This window comes from Cimex lectularius, unplaced genomic scaffold, assembly GCF_000648675.2.
Source record: "Cimex lectularius strain Harlan isolate CLEC.00 unplaced genomic scaffold, Clec_2.1 scaffold159, whole genome shotgun sequence".
In the NCBI taxonomy this organism is placed as follows: domain Eukaryota; kingdom Metazoa; phylum Arthropoda; class Insecta; order Hemiptera; family Cimicidae; genus Cimex; species Cimex lectularius.
Genome location: NW_019392864.1, coordinates 666,641 through 683,398, shown reverse-complemented (window position 1 = coordinate 683,398; position 16,758 = coordinate 666,641). Strand labels below are relative to the sequence as shown.

At 34.2% G+C, this 16,758-nt stretch overlaps 1 protein-coding gene across 1 annotated transcript; it reads left to right on the top strand.

Annotated features, from left to right (window-relative positions):
- Positions 1–2,814: 2,814 nt before the first annotated feature.
- On the top strand, positions 2,815–12,977 carry LOC106672258 (ubiquitin-conjugating enzyme E2 G1). Its single transcript, XM_014403554.2, has 5 exons — positions 2,815–3,113; positions 8,945–9,047; positions 9,152–9,249; positions 9,330–9,508; positions 12,684–12,977. The coding sequence occupies exons 1-5, from the start codon at positions 3,068–3,070 to the stop codon at positions 12,762–12,764; spliced, it is 507 nt and encodes a 168-aa protein (XP_014259040.1). The 5' UTR covers positions 2,815–3,067; the 3' UTR covers positions 12,765–12,977.
- Positions 12,978–16,758: the final 3,781 nt, after the last annotated feature.

The window sequence follows — 16,758 nt, the reverse complement described above, 5'->3', positions numbered from 1 at the left end:
CAGTGTTGACTCATCGACAGATTTTCTTCCATTCTCTTTTCTTCTTTTTTTATATTATTTGTACAATTATTTCGACACGGTTTTACGTTTTATAATTACTTACAGTCCTCTCTCTTGAACGGTTTTGTTAAAAAAATCAGTTTTATCCTCTGACAAAAAGGGCGCCCTTCCGCTCGACGGTTTGACCGAGCAAGAAATGACCCAAATTACAAGTTTATTTAACTGAAAAAATCCTAATTACAAAAAAAATATATATAATTACTATATAAACAGCCATTATAATTATTTAATCATAACTAAAGAACAAACCTTCAACTACAAAAATTTGATAGTAAAATGACTCAAAATTATGTATGTAATTATCAGGTATTGGTCAGAATCAGAATAACTACATACTCAATAATTTTATTCGAACAATATTACTTCAACAGTTATAACTAAACTGCTCAAAAATGAATAGGGATATTGCCAATTCTTTAGTATTTACTTACTACCTTTTTTATTTTATTTTTATTATAAATAGCATTAAAATTTAGAAGAAATGTTTAGGTTTTTTACAGAAGGAAAATTTTATTAAGGGATTTTGAGAAATAAATAATTCCATAATTTTGTTTATTGGGCACAATATTTTTTTTAAACAATTAATAACGTGTATAATGTCCTCTGACAGGTTAAAACCTCTGTGCACTTGTTAGGCATACTGTTAGTAAAGTTGTCAATAATTAATTAAGGAATTTCACTCCATGTTGCAAAGTTGCACTCAGTTGTTGCAGATCGACTGGCTGCGGATGGTGATCGAAAAGCTTTCTCTGCAACGCATCACACATATGCTCAATGGGATTGAGGTCTGGAGACGACGGGGGAAGAGGCAGATAGTAAATTTCCAGTTTTTCTAAACATTGATGAACAACTTTGCCTCTATGAGGTCTGGCATTGCCATCCAAAAATCGAAAATCCCTGCTAATAATATCCCTGGTTTGAGGGATGTATTCCTCGATAATTTCATGGATATAAGGGACTGCGGCGAGGTTGCCTTCAATAATATGGAGTCCAGTTCGCCCTCCAGTGTAAATCCCTGCCCAGACCAATACACCATCTCCTCCAAACTGCACCGAAGGGAGTACGAACTGGGCCATTGTAAGCATCCCCTGTTCTAGGTAGACTCTTCAACGCCTGCAATCACTATGCAGATAGAAACACGACTCATCTGTAACCATTACAGGATTCCGATTGGTGTTCTCTTCTAGGTGCTCACTGCACCACATTCTTCTGAGTTGCTGGTGGTGGGCAGTTGCAAGGTCGTCTCAAAGGGGCATACGGTGTGAGGCCAACATCCCATAAACAATTGATAAAGGCCTTGCCAAAACATCCTGTAATTCGTTTAGGATCTGGCGGGCACTATGGAAAGGGTTCCGTTTTTCAGCAATGAGAATATTTCTTTCTTCCCTTAGCGTCGTAATGCGCTGAGATCCATTACCAAAAATTCTCTTGGCACTTCCAGTCTCTATGGGAAACGTATAATCATATACGTATAATCCCTTACTCATTCACTAATTCATTTATTCACACTTAATCTCTCCCCCCCTACCCCCTCTCTACCTCTTACACTCACTTACCCTATTTCTTTCTCTCATAATCTCTCAATCACTCACTTACTCACTCTTTCCAATTCTGACTCACTTATTCTCTCTTTATCCTCTTTCTCTCTCTTTTACACTCACTCAAAGACTCACTTTCTCCCTCATACTCTCCTTCACTCACTCATTTACTCTCTTTCTCTCTCTCTTTCTCACTCATTCAATCTTTCTTTCTCTCTAACACTCCCTCAATCACTCACTTTTTCTCTCACACTCTTTCTACTCACTCACTCATTCACTAATTTGCTCTCTCTCTTTCTCACTCACTCATTTTCTCTCTCAGTCACTCATCACTCTTTATCTCTCTTTCTCACTCACTCACTCATTCACTCTTTATCACTCTCCTTCTCTCTCTCTCTCTCTNCCTCACTAATTCACTCACTTTATCTCTCTCCCTCTCTCTTACTCAGTTACTCTCTCTCTCTCTCTCTCTCTCTTACTCACTTATTCACTCTTTCTCTCACAGACTCACTTTCTCACTTATTTTTTCAATAACTTAGTCACTCACGTTTTCACACTCTCACTCACTCTTTCTCTCTCTCTCTCTCTCTCTCTCTCACTCATTTACCCTCTCTCTTTCTCCCACATATTCACTCTTTCAATCACTCATTTATTTTCTCAATCACTCACTTACTCTCTCTCCCCCTTTTTCTCACAGACTTACTCACCCCCTCACTAATTCATTTATTCGCTCAATCACTCACTTACTCACTCATTCACTCTTTATCACTCTCTCTCTCACTCACTCAATCACTCACTCTCTCCTTCACACTCACCCTCTCACTCACACTTCACTCTCTCCATTCCTCCCCAAATACTGATTCTTTCTTTCTTTTAAAATCCATACTGCTTGAATTTTCTTCTAATTCGGTGTACTGGAATTTTCGAATTAGGGAGAAAGCACTGTTTATATTGGTATACATCACGTTAAATAAATGAATAAATGCAAAGAGAAGAAATGGAATGGAGACAGTTGAAGATCGCAAGCCGGTGTTTGCGGAGAGTTTGAATTTTGGCGGCCAACCCAGGCTGAGAGACTTTCCACGATTTAACGTAGAAAAGTTAAGAGGCGATAAAATAATTGTAAAATAATCGTTAAAATATCCAACGTCGTAAATGTGAAAAGGTGTCGAAAAGGGTCGGACGTGGAAATGCGACGTTGGCCGGATAAACGATGAAAGCCGACGGCGACGGGACGGTTTCGGTTGGGTTGGCCGGATTGCTCTCGACTCTCGTGCTATTTTGCACACTTCGGCCAGTTTTAGTTTTATTTGTTCGCCTCCGAGTTTCCGACTCTAACCCAACAAACGTGGACAGTCGGACAGTCGGCGGATCCGAAGTAAAAGAAGCCAGTGTTTGGCCATTTGAAAACAGGCCCACGAGTCATTTCGTTTAATTATATCCGCCAGTTGGTTAACCGACTTTATTAAATGTCAGAGCCACAGTCTGCTCTACTACTAAGGAAGCAATTAGCAGGTATCGACAGTTTATTTTTATTTTTACAACCCTCGGCGTCTGGTGGCAGACGTGCTTTTTTCCCCAGATCCCGGACAGATTTTATTCGTCTTATTCGATCCGTCCGGGATCGGCAGAAGCATCGTCCTTCGGGCATCGCCGCCCCCCATTTTTTCCCCGTCTCTTTGATTTTAACTCGCTGTATTCCGTCCTGTAGCCCTTTTCCTCGGCCCTTTTTTCCGTCCTAGGCCTTTTACCGGACCTCGTCCGTCTTCGTCACCGACCCTAAATCCGCATGTTATTTCAACACATCCGGAAAAACCTAAATCCCGCATCGACGCTCAACGCACCATTATTTATTTTCCGTTAATTATTATAAATTATAATTCTTCCATTAATATGTTTTTTTACCTCATTAAGATTAAAAAACGATTTTTAAAAAGACCTTCCCACTCCACCGCCCATTAGTCATCATTTACTTAGAATATTCGGTGTTCCATGTACTCGTCAGTTTATTGACTTGATGGAAATGGTTACGCGTTATAACTTTCAGGTCGAAAGTTTTTAAGCTCACCAATGCCCTAGCCGTAAAACCATAGCCCGAAAGAAGTAATAGTTTTATTACCTTCATAAAAAAAAAAAACAACCTACCAGTGGTGTGGTTAAAAATTTCTCTTAACACGTTTCGAAGAAAACGAATTTTCTCATTTTTATCGGAATTGAATGCGTAATCGTTTAATTTGAATTAAATTGACAGGTTTATTCCTGGTTTCACTACGTGAATATGATCAAACAATTTGTACAAACACTTTTTATATCAGTAGAGTAAATGTCTACTTAAAAATAAAAAAAGATTAAACCAGTGTTTCCACTTTACAAACTAGTTGTTTGCCATGGGTTCAAAATTACAAAATATTGCTTCATTACAAAGTACATTATTAGGTTATTCTCAATGACTGTATGCTTTGTTTTATTTGTAACTTTTAAGCTTGTAAGATGAAGCTAAACATTTAAAAATTTAAGTTGTTATTTCATCGTATTGATACCCATGAAACATTTTTGGCAGCTGATTCACCTAACCATTCTCTTTGAACTTTTGTACAACTATGATTCATATAAAAATTAAAGTAAAATTCCTCCTCACTAGCGATTTTGGTCTGAATCCCAGCATCGGCTTCGGAAAGTAATTTGAAAACGGTATGACGAAGTGGTTCTCACTGTTCATCCGACCCAACGAACAGTTGGATGTTAAGACGTCCTGAAAGACAGGAATTAATTTCTTTTCCTCAGAACGAATTTTAATACCTAAAGTTATTGACCTCTCCAATTAACTTATTTGTCATCTAGATGGATTTGTCAGGTGTGTCAACTCTCTTATGAAACACTGACGATGGTGAAATTACGAAACGTGACAGATCTCACCAACCGAAGATAGACCAAGTTGATCGGAAAAGTTCAAATTGCAGGATATTCACCCAAAAGACCAGTGGAAAAAATTTCATGATTTAACAAATATTTTCGCTCGTGATATGAAGTTTATAACTTTATTGACATGAAATAGTTATTATTTTTTTATATCAATATTGTTTCTATTTAATCATTGACGTATGTCCTTCCAGTATTTTTGGCAGCTAACTTGCATAACCATTCTCTTTGAACTCTTATGTACCTACGATTCACTTAAAAATCAAAGTAAAATTTAAATCCGTACACATTTCTTCTGTATTTTCCACACTATTAAAATGAATAAAATGAAATATTAGTTTAAAAAAAAACCCACAAATGTTTTATAAACTCTACTGATCTTGTTGACCAGCCTATCCTTACCGGTTGGTCTGTCAAACTTTTCAAATCTCTTTTGAATTAATGACGAAACGTGACAGTCCAACCCAGCGAGGATAGGTAGACCAAGATGTTTGGTGAAGTTCAAATTTAAGGTCATTAACCATGCATACCACTGGGGAAAAATCTCATCATTTAACAAATATTTTAGCTTGTGATATGATTTTTGTTACTGTTTTGACATGAAATTGTTAAATTCATGTTATATCAACATATAGTTGTTTTTTCTTCATTGACTGATGTCAGTCCAGTATTTTTGGCAACTAATTCACATAACCATTCTCTTTGAACTCTTGTACACCTACGATTCACATAAAAACCAAAGTAAAATATAAATTCGTACACATTTCTTCTGTATTTCCGACACAAGCGATTTCAATCTGAATCCCGGCATAGGCTTAGGAAAGTAATTTGAAAACAGTATGGCAAAGTGAACCGTGTCACTCAACAGACGTTGGATTTTAAGCTGACCTGAAGGCCAGGAATTACATTCTTTTTCACTTTTTCTCAATACAAATTTTGCTCTGTAAAGTCATCGTATGAATAAAGTTTTAATTTTGTCCGACCTTTCCAATTGACTTATTTGCCATCTAGGACGATTTGTCAGGTGTGTCAAGTCTCTTATGAAATCCTGACGATGGTGAAATTACGAAACGTGACTGACCCCACCAACCGAAGATAGGCAGACCAAGATGATCGGAAAAGTTCAAATTGCAGGTTATTCAGCCCACAGACCTCTGGAGAAAATTTCATGATTTAACAAATATTTTCACTCGTGATATGAAGTTTGTAACTTCATTGACATAAAATAGTTTTTTTTTATATCAACATTGTTTTTATTTCATCCTTCCAGTATTTTTGCCAGCTAACTTGCATAACCATTCTCTTTGAACTCTTATACACCTATGATTCACTTAAAAATCAAAGTAAAATTTAAATTCGTAACATTTTTGATGTACTTAGGAAAATAATTTAAAAACAGTCTAGCAAACTGATTCTGACCACTCGTTGGTTCAACGGATAGTTGAATGTTAAGCTGTCATGTAGGACAGGAATTACTTTCTTTTTATACATTTTCTTTGTCTTTTTCTATTGCTACATTAAATAAACAAATATTAGTTAAAAAAAAAAAAAAAGATTTATAAACCCTACTGATCTTCTTGGGCTGCCTATCCTAACCGGGTTGGTCCCTTTTGAATCAGTGACGAAACGTGACAGTCCAATCCAATATTTTAGCTTGTGATATGACCTTTATTACTGTTTTGACACAAAATAGTTAAATTTTTGTTATAACAACACAGAATTTTGAACTCTTGTACACCTACAATTCACATAAAAATAAAATATAAATTTGTATACATTTCCTCTGTTTTTGCCTCACTAGTGATTGGTCTGAATCTCGGCATAGGCCATAGAATTTTAATTGAGAATAAATTAAAAAAAAAAGTATGGCAATGTGGTTCTGACCTTCATCCGTGACATTCAGTGGATAGTTGAAATTCTTACTTTTTACACATTTCCTCTCTACGAAATTAACTAACAAAAATCGACATATGAACAATGACTCAGTCTCTGGTCGTCTCCTGTATGATAGGATTTTCTTTTTTCAAATTTCTTCTGTAGAAAGTGTCAGTAAATTAACTAGTCATCATTTGAAACACTTCATTTTGTCTGCACTCTCGAATTATAGGTAATGCGACCACAATTATGATTTATTAGTATATAAAAGAATATAATTTTTGGTTCTTAACAACAATGTTTTATGACTATCTCGGTCCTGCTTATACTCTCTGGGTTTGTCTGTCAGATGCATTTCAGCATAGATGAATGTCCAGCCCTCCTTTATGACAGGAATTACTTTTTACTCATTTCCTTCGTACAAATTTACCTCACAAAAGTCATCGTATGAACAGTCTTAATTTTGTTCGATTGTCTTTGGTCAACAACCTTTTCTGTCAGCAAATGAATTCTGCCATTATGTCATCTTTTCCCTTTTAATTTTTTTTTCTTTTTTTCAATTCATAATATTTAGCAAACAGCTCGGACCCCATAGCACAAATTTGGATTTAAAGTCATACAATTATTAGGATTTTCAATTCATGTTTTCATTAGGTCATACAAATTGCCAATATAGATACTCAAGATAATGAAATATTGAAATATTGTTTTCTGAAAACTGACTGTACAAATAAGAGTGGTTGGTTCATTAATTCTGCTCACAAATTTTCAACAGCCACCACCTAGCAATTTTTCACAGTCCATTCATGTTAAGATCATTGCTCGAAGGTTGTTATTTTTTAATTTTGTAACAACAAAAGGGCCTTGTAGTCATTAAACTTATATGAAGTAATCCAATTCATATTTCTGGACTCATTCTTCCTCCTGTTTTGCCCGGTATGTGAAAGTTGATTATGTTTCGGACAATAGTTACATCAAAGTAGTTACATAACATCATGACAATCCATGATAAATATATTTTTGCATATGCTTTTTGTTTTATTTATGCATTGTTCACTCACATCCTTTTTAATTATTATTCTCACTCGATTATTAGTTTTCCTCAATTAAAAAAAAAAAAAAAAAAAAAAAAAAAAAAAGAACAAATAGTTTTGAGTGAGTGCAATATATGTAATTTTTGTGGTCTTTCACTCATATTTTTCCACCTGCAGCAATTTGGATGTTTCGATCCGTTACTGACTCTCTCTTTTTGTATGGAAACTAAGTCGATATCATAAAATGCTTGCTAAAATTTGTACTTGATTGTCAACTACAGAATAGACACAAAACACACAATACATCACTACACACATAGAAGTCTGGTAAAATTCACTACATACATTTAAAAATACCCCTGAGGCACCTGAACCAGCGATCTGTGCCCACTGCTATGTCCCAATACTACAGGTCCGATGATATATCAAAATATTGCCTATAAATGTTAAGCCTTCTAAAATTGAAAATATGATCAATTGTTATTTTATTCTTGCTTAATGGGCACCTACCAGGTCACTCCGGCTAGAAGGTGCCCATGAGTTACTTTTGTATGACCTATCACGTCTTGTCAGTATGAATGAATGAAAGCTTTATTTACGCAAAAGTATATACATTAAATTTACATTTTGAAAAGCTATTGACAATGGCCTTAGCCGTCTGTCGAGTTGCTTTATAAATTTATATACCTGTTTTTGTAACTTGAGAATGACATTTGATTTTAAAAATTGAAGTGGTCAATCAGGTATTTTCGGTGCCGAAGGGCGTGAGTGAGGTACACCACAAGCATCATCTAGTTATCCCTTCTGTTAAGGATTGCAATAACTTCTTCATCCAGCTTCAGTTTCCCAAAGTACCTTTGGCGGAACTCTCTCAGAACGGGGCACACTCCCATGAAGTGGAGTGTCCTCTGGGACGTTGAGGTTACTTAAGGAGCAAATGATGGCACGGTTCTGTCTCCATGGTTCGCAGTTCAGCTGAAGCAATTCACCCCTCGCCCTCAAGACCAGAGACACCTCATAGGCTGTCGTATTAGAGCACTCCATGTAGTTTCGCCCTAAGTCAAAATCCACAATTTGTGATGTAAGCTGTTTCTCGCGCGGGTTACCAGGTCTTTCCTTTTGCTTGCTTCCCACTTTTTAATCAGGTCAGTGGTATTAGAGGACTTCAGTTCCTCTCTACTTACTCCTACACCATACAGCCTACCTAACTCTGACAGCTGTTGTGCCTTTATTTATTATTATGTCGGCCAAAAACTGTGTCAGTTTGTTAGCTGTGCGATTCAGTACTTTCCTAATATATTTTAAATGCAGGCTCAAAGTGTGACTGTAGAGTGGTTCTTGTCAGTATGTCACTGTTGTAATATCTTCTACTTATTTAAATTTTACAACAGAATTGGTCAATATAAACAGCATTGACGATAATAACTTTGAATGATGTTTGTTCTGAAAATACTTGTAATGGAAATTATGACAGAAAAAACTACTATGTTAAATAATTTATAATTAATTATATTTCAGAACTCAATAAGAATCCAGTGGAAGGATTCTCGGCTGGCCTTATTGATGATGATGATATATATAGATGGGAAGTGCTTATTATTGGACCTCCAGAAACATTGTAGTGAGTATTACTTTCTGTTTGTCCATTGAAATATGTACCATGTGTCTCATTCAATAGTTTTATCTTGTATAAAGAAAAATAATTTAATACTTCGAAATTTTCAGTGAAGGAGGCTTTTTCAAAGCACACCTTCTCTTCCCCAAAGAATATCCACTAAGACCACCACGAATGAAATTTGTAACCGAAATATGGCACCCTAATAGTGAGTAAATTCAAAGTTTTATTATCAACGCGTTAACATTAACTTAACTTAGTTAACATTATTCTTTTTGTAATTCACAGTCGAAAGGAATGGCGATGTTTGCATTTCAATTCTCCATGAACCTGGTGACGATAAGTGGGGGTATGAACAGGCATCAGAACGATGGTTACCAGTGCATACTGTTGAAACTATTCTAATATCTGTTATATCTATGCTTGCTGATCCGAATGATGAAAGTCCAGCAAACGTTGACGCTGCGGTAAGTAAACACAGGATAATTTCTGATTATTCAAACTTTTGGTTTTAAATAAATAAAATGTTGGCTAATCATGCCTGATTGTATACAAAAAAATGCTTGAATAAAAAATTAATTGTGTGCTATAAGCATTTCATAAAGAAATATTACACAATGTTACTTACATATCAGGTTGTAAAATAAGTCTGTAGCGTTTTTCAATGATAAATAAAATTACCATTAATTAAGGTTTGTAGTCGAGATAAAAAAGTCAATGGCATGAGCGGGATTCGAACCCACGATCTTCGGCTAGATACGCCACTGCTCTACCACTTGAGCTATCGTGACCTCGATCCACTCGGACACCAACTTCCCATCTCAACCGCACCTTTAGAATTTTCCCTCCTTTTCGCCATTTTTCAAATGTCGTGTAATCGGATTGGATTCTCGTGGGTTCGAATCCCGCTCGTGCCATTGACTTTTTTATCTCGACTAAAAACCTTAATTAATTGTAATATATTAATTGGTCAAGCGGACCACGAAATTAGTGAATTAGTAAATAAAATGAAAATTTTAGATACTTATAGACATATTTAATTAACAATGTATGAAACATTTTGTTCCACTACTTGTTGCCATTCTCCATATAATTTTGTAATTCTATCCTTCCAGAATGTCTCAAGTTTTTGAGTGGTGAACTCTTTGATGTGTTTTCTGCAGTCTTCAAGCAAAATAAAGATTTTTTTTCATTGAGTTTTGCAGAACATATAATAAGCGAAAATATGAAGGGGCAATGTCAAGTGAATTATGATGGATGGGGTAGCACATCCCAGCCGAGCTTTAACAATTGAAGGCCTTCCTTTAAAAAATGTTTTAACTGACAAAATTTGATAAATTGACTTTTTTATGTAAAAAGGTTCTTTTAGACTATGTCTGATGGTGTCATCTATAGGTCGATATTTGAATTTTTATGGCTACAGTGAACGAGCGGTTTGTGAAAAAAAGGTTCCTTCAGGTGGTTTGGTAGGGGCAAGGTCTGGAGAATGGAGGGTGAGGCATTACCACCTAACTCCGTGATTTTACTTGGAGTGAGTGCAGCAGTGTGTGAGGCCTGATGTCTTGGTGAAACACGACGTTATGTCTATTCACTAGGGATGGATGTTTTTCCTTCACACTGTCCAGGCTAGGCCACTGCATACTTCTGCCGAAAGGGTTTGAGTGGCAACAGTCACTAAATTTCTTTTCGAATATCCCACTGAACTGACAATAGGACCTTATGACATCAATCCAACTCTTCCTTGATGTCAGTGGCGGTATTTCATTCTTTTTGCACACAGTTGTGTGAAGGGTCTTCCTTGTTCCTGATGGACAATTCCTTGGTTCCACAAGTTTCTCAACGTAATCTAGAGATAGGATTCTTCGTTCTACTGTTGTGCAATGTACCTTAAATTTGATAGCTCAGTTAATTTGTCTTCATTCTCCAATGCCAGTAAGTTGTCAATTTTAAGCTCGTTAGGCATGCCACAACAAAGGTAGTTCTTGATTCATCTCTTAATTACAAAAAGGTCTGAAGTTTTGATGTTTTCTTTCTGTTAAAAAAAAATTTTTTTTTTAATATTTAACAGTATGCAATGAAATTGTTATTACAACTTTGTGGAATCTAGATTTAAATTTGTAATTAGTTCATAGGTGAAGAGAACTGGTTTCTAGCAAGTAGTACCCACAAGAAAAATTGATTTTCTTTAGTGATTATTCAGGTGGGTACTATTTGTCTTGTAAATATTCGCTTTTTTTCTATTTTAAGATAAGGCAGATGTGCATAACATTAAAAAAATATGTAGATTGACTACCGTTAATGGAGCATTGTACTCAAGTATAAAATGCTTGTTAATTACAAAAAGGTCTGAACCCACTGTAACATATCATCGTAAATTCCAAATAAATCTCGAGGCATCCGCTGCTCTTTGCTCGAGATAAAATTCATATAGCAAGCAGTGCTTAAATGAATTTTACCTGCTTCTGTGTTGTACAACTGTTTATTCTGGGCTGACTTTGGGATCAACTACTCCTTTCTTAATAATTATTTTAATAATGTTTTCCCAACACTACCTAAAGGGGATAGCATCGGGGTGTGGGTGAGGCTGGGCACGTGGGCTGGCCTCCTGGGTTCAGTTTGACCCCCAGAACGTGGGAGGGCTGCGGATGCTGGCACACCATGCGCAGCCCTCTGAGAAGTCTGCCACTGTCTTAACCACCAAGGTCTTGTGTGGAGAGGAGCTGATCTGGGTGTCTGGTTCTTGCCTGGTCTTTTGGTGTCCGGTTTGCTGTGGGGGCGCGCCTGCTCTTGATGTCCCTGCCCCTCCTGGCTTATCGCTTTCTGTTTTCTTCTCTTATTGATCAATTTCCACTTTAAGAAATGATCATTATATTGTAGAGTATCAATGAGCAGGCAAGTTATTGGTGTTTGAAGAAAACAACAGTGCTGGAACTAAAAGAAGGTTTCTTCTTACACAGATTCTTTGTTATGGAGTTGCGTAGCTTGGATAAAATATAAACAATTAATTAAGGTTTTTAGTCGAGATGAAAAAAAGTTAATGGCACGAGCGGGATTCGAGCCCACGATCTTCAGCTAGATACGCCGCTGCTCTACCACTTGAGCTATTGTGACCTCGATCCACTCGGACATCAACTTCCTATCTCAACCCCACCTTATGAGTTTTCCCTCCTTTTTGCCATTTTTCAAATGTCGTGTAATCGGATTGGATTCTCGACGACAAATGAAATGGCCATGGAGAGCTTTAGTGAAGTGTACTTCATTTTAATCATTAAATTTACTTATTTCGTGGTCCGCTTGACCAATTAATACATTATAATTAATTAAGGTTTTTAGTTGAGATGAAAAAAGGTTAATGGCACGAGCGGGATTCGAACCCACGATCTTTGGCTAGATACGCCATACACAAATATATTTTCTAATTTCCGAGTGACCGTATCTAGCCGAAGATCGTGGGTTCGAATCCTGTTGGTGCCATTAACTTTTTTTCATCTCGACTAAAAACCTTAATTAATTGTAATGTATTAATTGGTCAAGTGGACCACGAAATTAGTAAATTTAATAAAATACAAAGTTATTTATTATAATAATGAAAATAATAATAAAAATGGATCAATTAATTGTATTTTTGTCTTTATTTTGCAGAAAGAGTGGCGAGAAAATTATCTAGATTTCAAACGTAAAGTGGCTAGGTGTGTCCGGAAAAGTCAAGAGGAGTGTATATAGGGAAATTTCATATCAATAGGAACAAATGGTAAATCTTGTCCAATCTTAAACATAAATTGTGAACTTTTATTAAAATAAATTAAAAAATGTCAAAAATAATTATTTTCAAAGAATGTACATAACTTACTATAAACTAAGTATTGTCGACCATAAATAATATGATAATGATAAAATAAAGATTGAAAATAAAAGAAACATATTGAAAACCTTTTACCCACGTGAAGTACCCAAAATTTCATTACAACAATGTTTTATTCTTCTAGTATTGATTCGAAATTTGAACTTCTGAATGATTTTTTTTTTCTTCAGGTTGTCAGTCGTGAATATTGCTCAATTTTCATAATGCAGTTGTCCTTAATTTTTTTTATTTAAGTGGTTAAACGTTTAGATAAGTACTAGAATTTTGAACTTTATTGCAGTTATTTAAGAAAAAATTACAATGTATTTATAGAGGGTAATGTATACTTAGATTACATACAAAAATGAATAATTTAATAAGTTGATTCTTTTTAAAGAAGTTTTAAAATCTGTCGATGTTCCCAGTTTTACTGAAAAGCTGTAACATTTGCATAAAACAACATTAAAAAAAAGTTAAATTTAAAGAAACACAATGTCATACTAATTGCGTAAGTTTTAGTTATCTGTCTTTCATTTTTTCCCATTGCCTAATAATTTTTGTTTGTTTTTCAGATCAGAGAAGAGAGATGTGAATTTTTTTATATTGGTAAGATGGAACAGCCTACTTATATTAGTAAACAAATTTTTTACCCATATTTCCTTTTGATCATATTCATTGGTTAAAACATTGAGGTGTATATGGTTGTGCAGGGAATAACTTATGCTAATTAGAGTTCTAAATTCGTCGGCGAATGATTGCAAAGTGAAAGAATGAATGAATGCGTTTATACGCGTTTGAATATATATATATTGATATATATTTATATATGACTTATGGATATATATATAAACAAACGTGACTACAATTCTAATTTTAATTTAGTTATGCACTGCAAACATAGTACTCAGGAAGATATGGACAAATAATTTAGGTTTCTGAGGCCTCGGACTGCCACTTTTACTTTCTATTGGATGGTTTGTAATTCGGTCACTGTTGATGATTGGCCTCTAATAATTCTAAGTCAACTCTTCAAAACGGTTTGTTTTTGATGAGCAATTGTGTATGAATTTGTCAAAGTTTTGCATATGGAATTAGTTTGCTGTTTACTTTGATTGATTTGGTTTTATGTTAATTTAGTTTTGATGTTTTCTGTAAAAAAAAGGAAAAATAATAAAAAATATTTTTACATTTAACAGTACGCAATGAACTTGTTATTACAACTCTGTGGGAATCTAGATTTAAATTTGTAATTAGTTCATAGGTGAAGAGAACTGGTTTCTAGCAAGTAGTACCCACAAGAAAAATTGATTTTCTTTAGTGATTATTCAGGTGGGTACTATTTGTCTTGTAAATATTCGCTTTTTTTCTATTTTAAGATAAGGCAGATGTGCATAACATTAAAAAAATATGTAGATTGACTACAGTTAATGGAGCATTGTACTCAAGTATAAAATGCTTGTTAAAAATAAAATATGCTTGGTATAAATTCGAAACAACAGATTAAAAAAAAATTAATTACCCACATTATTTGTATTTTCAATGATTTTAAAGGGCGTATGGGTGAGATAACAATTTTTTCTTCACTAATATAATTATATTTTAATGAGTAGCTTTCAGACTTGAGTACAATTGCTGTTGACTCAATACTTTTACTTAATTGCATTTTAATTTTGTATTTATTTCATTTTATTACTGTATTTATGTAAGTGAGTTTGTTTTCTACATTTTAATTTATTACAAATTTTGTATATATTCTTAATTCGGTTATAAAACATTTTTTTTTTTCAGTAGAAATCAGGATTTTGTAAATGTGTACTATTTCTTTCATCGCACCCTAATGGCAATGGTTCATAATATGAAACAATCCTATATGCCTTAATTTCTTTTGTTAGGATCCAAATCGGTTAATTTTTTTTCTGGTCCTATGTGTTTTTTTCTGGTATTTTTGATGTTATGTGTAGTGTAGTTTAAATTGCCAAGGCTAAGTTCCATTGATTTTTTTAATATACATACATTTCAGAAAACAAATTGTAACACCCCTGTACATTGTAGATAATAAATTAAATTGCAGTTGTTTCAATTGGACAACGAAAAACATTTTGAGAGAGAAAAAATTGTACTCAAAATAAAAGCTATAGTCTTTGTTTATATAATCATCAGAATTGGAATTAATTATGCAATGTTTCTTATATTTAATTAAGTGTGAAGATTTTTAATTTATATAGTTGATTCTTTTAATGTATCAAATTTTACTCAAAATCAAATTGTGAAATAATTACTTATTAATTGGAAAATAAATTGTTATATTAAAATGAATAGAAGCCATTTTTTTCGTCTTCATAATTTTGTTGTTTTATTTTTTCAATTGTTGTTTGTGATTAAATTTGTATTGTAATATATCTATCAAGCATTCTTGATAACTTCTGCCTTTATACCAATAAAATCTCAATTGTTATTAAAAAAAAAGCTTGCTTTCTGAACCTTTTCCCGCTGAAAATCTTTTTTAGGCTGTTAAAGTATCACTTGTTGCTTTATTTTAGTTTTTACTTTATGTAGAAGGTTACAAGGAAATGACATAAATGGCATGTATCCATCTTTAGACAGGCTCTTAGACAAAAGAAAAATTTAAATTCATTTATACAGAATCCGAAAATTATTTATTAACCATCGGTGGCAAATTTAACAAAGCCTTTTAATTCAAAACAGTTATGGAATTTAATAAAGACCCTTCGTGGGGGAAGTATTTTGTAGACAGCAATAAAATAACTACAAATAACAACTAATTTCGCATTTTAAATCCTTTCTTAATCCTTTGTCAGCACCTCACACATCCTTGAGTCCCAGTTTTCTCTTAAAAACTTAAGTGCTTTAAAAATAATTAATTTAATTAGAAATTTATTCAGAGATTTCACTAAGGCCGTTAAGGTTATAGGTGGAGGTTAGGATTATTTCCATGTCAGTTTTGGGGTTAGGCAGTATAATATTTTAAGCCCTGCCCTTTTCTCCCTCTTTATTGACAGCCTCTGTTCATAAGGTAGTGTTTGGGTTGGAACTCTAACATTGAATCATCGTTATAAGCTGACGGTTCTTGTTTTTGCCAAAAATCATGTAGGTTTACAAATGAATGTAAAAATAGAAGATTGTTGTAGAAAATTGAAGCTGCCAACCTCGACAAATCTAAGCCGGTAGTTTTGCATTTCTTGGTGCAAGTGTCTCAAATTCAAATATGTAAATTGAAACTTAATTTACTTTGAATGTAGTTTTGTAGTTAGGTAGTTTAAGAAAGATAGTTTTTGTCTACTAGACGTGTATGGGCTTTTTGTCATCTTCAGTTCACTAAACCAGCGAATATAAACAGTCCAAAAAGACAGGAAATCAACAAACTACAGGTTTATTACCTCGCATACATAGTGTTTAAATAAAAATATCAAATAATTTATGTTTTGATGCAATATTATTAAAAAACAAATACACCAACAGAATCAGGTTAATTTTTTGTGTGAGTAACTCGGTATCAATAAGTTAAAATACAGGTGTCATTATGTCAGGATTAAAAAAAGGTTGCATCATAATTTTAGAAGAAAGTTTTAAACATAAACATTATATAATTATTTTAAAATTATTCATTATTTTCACTAATTTCGTGGTCCGTTTGACCAATTAATACTTTACAATTAATTAGAACTAGAGAAAAATGGCAAAAGGAGGGAAAACTCATAAGGTGGGATTGAGATGGGGAGTTGATGTCCGAGTGGATCGAGGTCACGATAGGTCAGGTGGTAGAGCAGCGGCGTATCTAGCCGAAGGTCGTGGGTTCGAATCCCTCTCGTGCCATTAACTTTTTTTCATCTCAACTAAAAACCTTAATTAATTGTC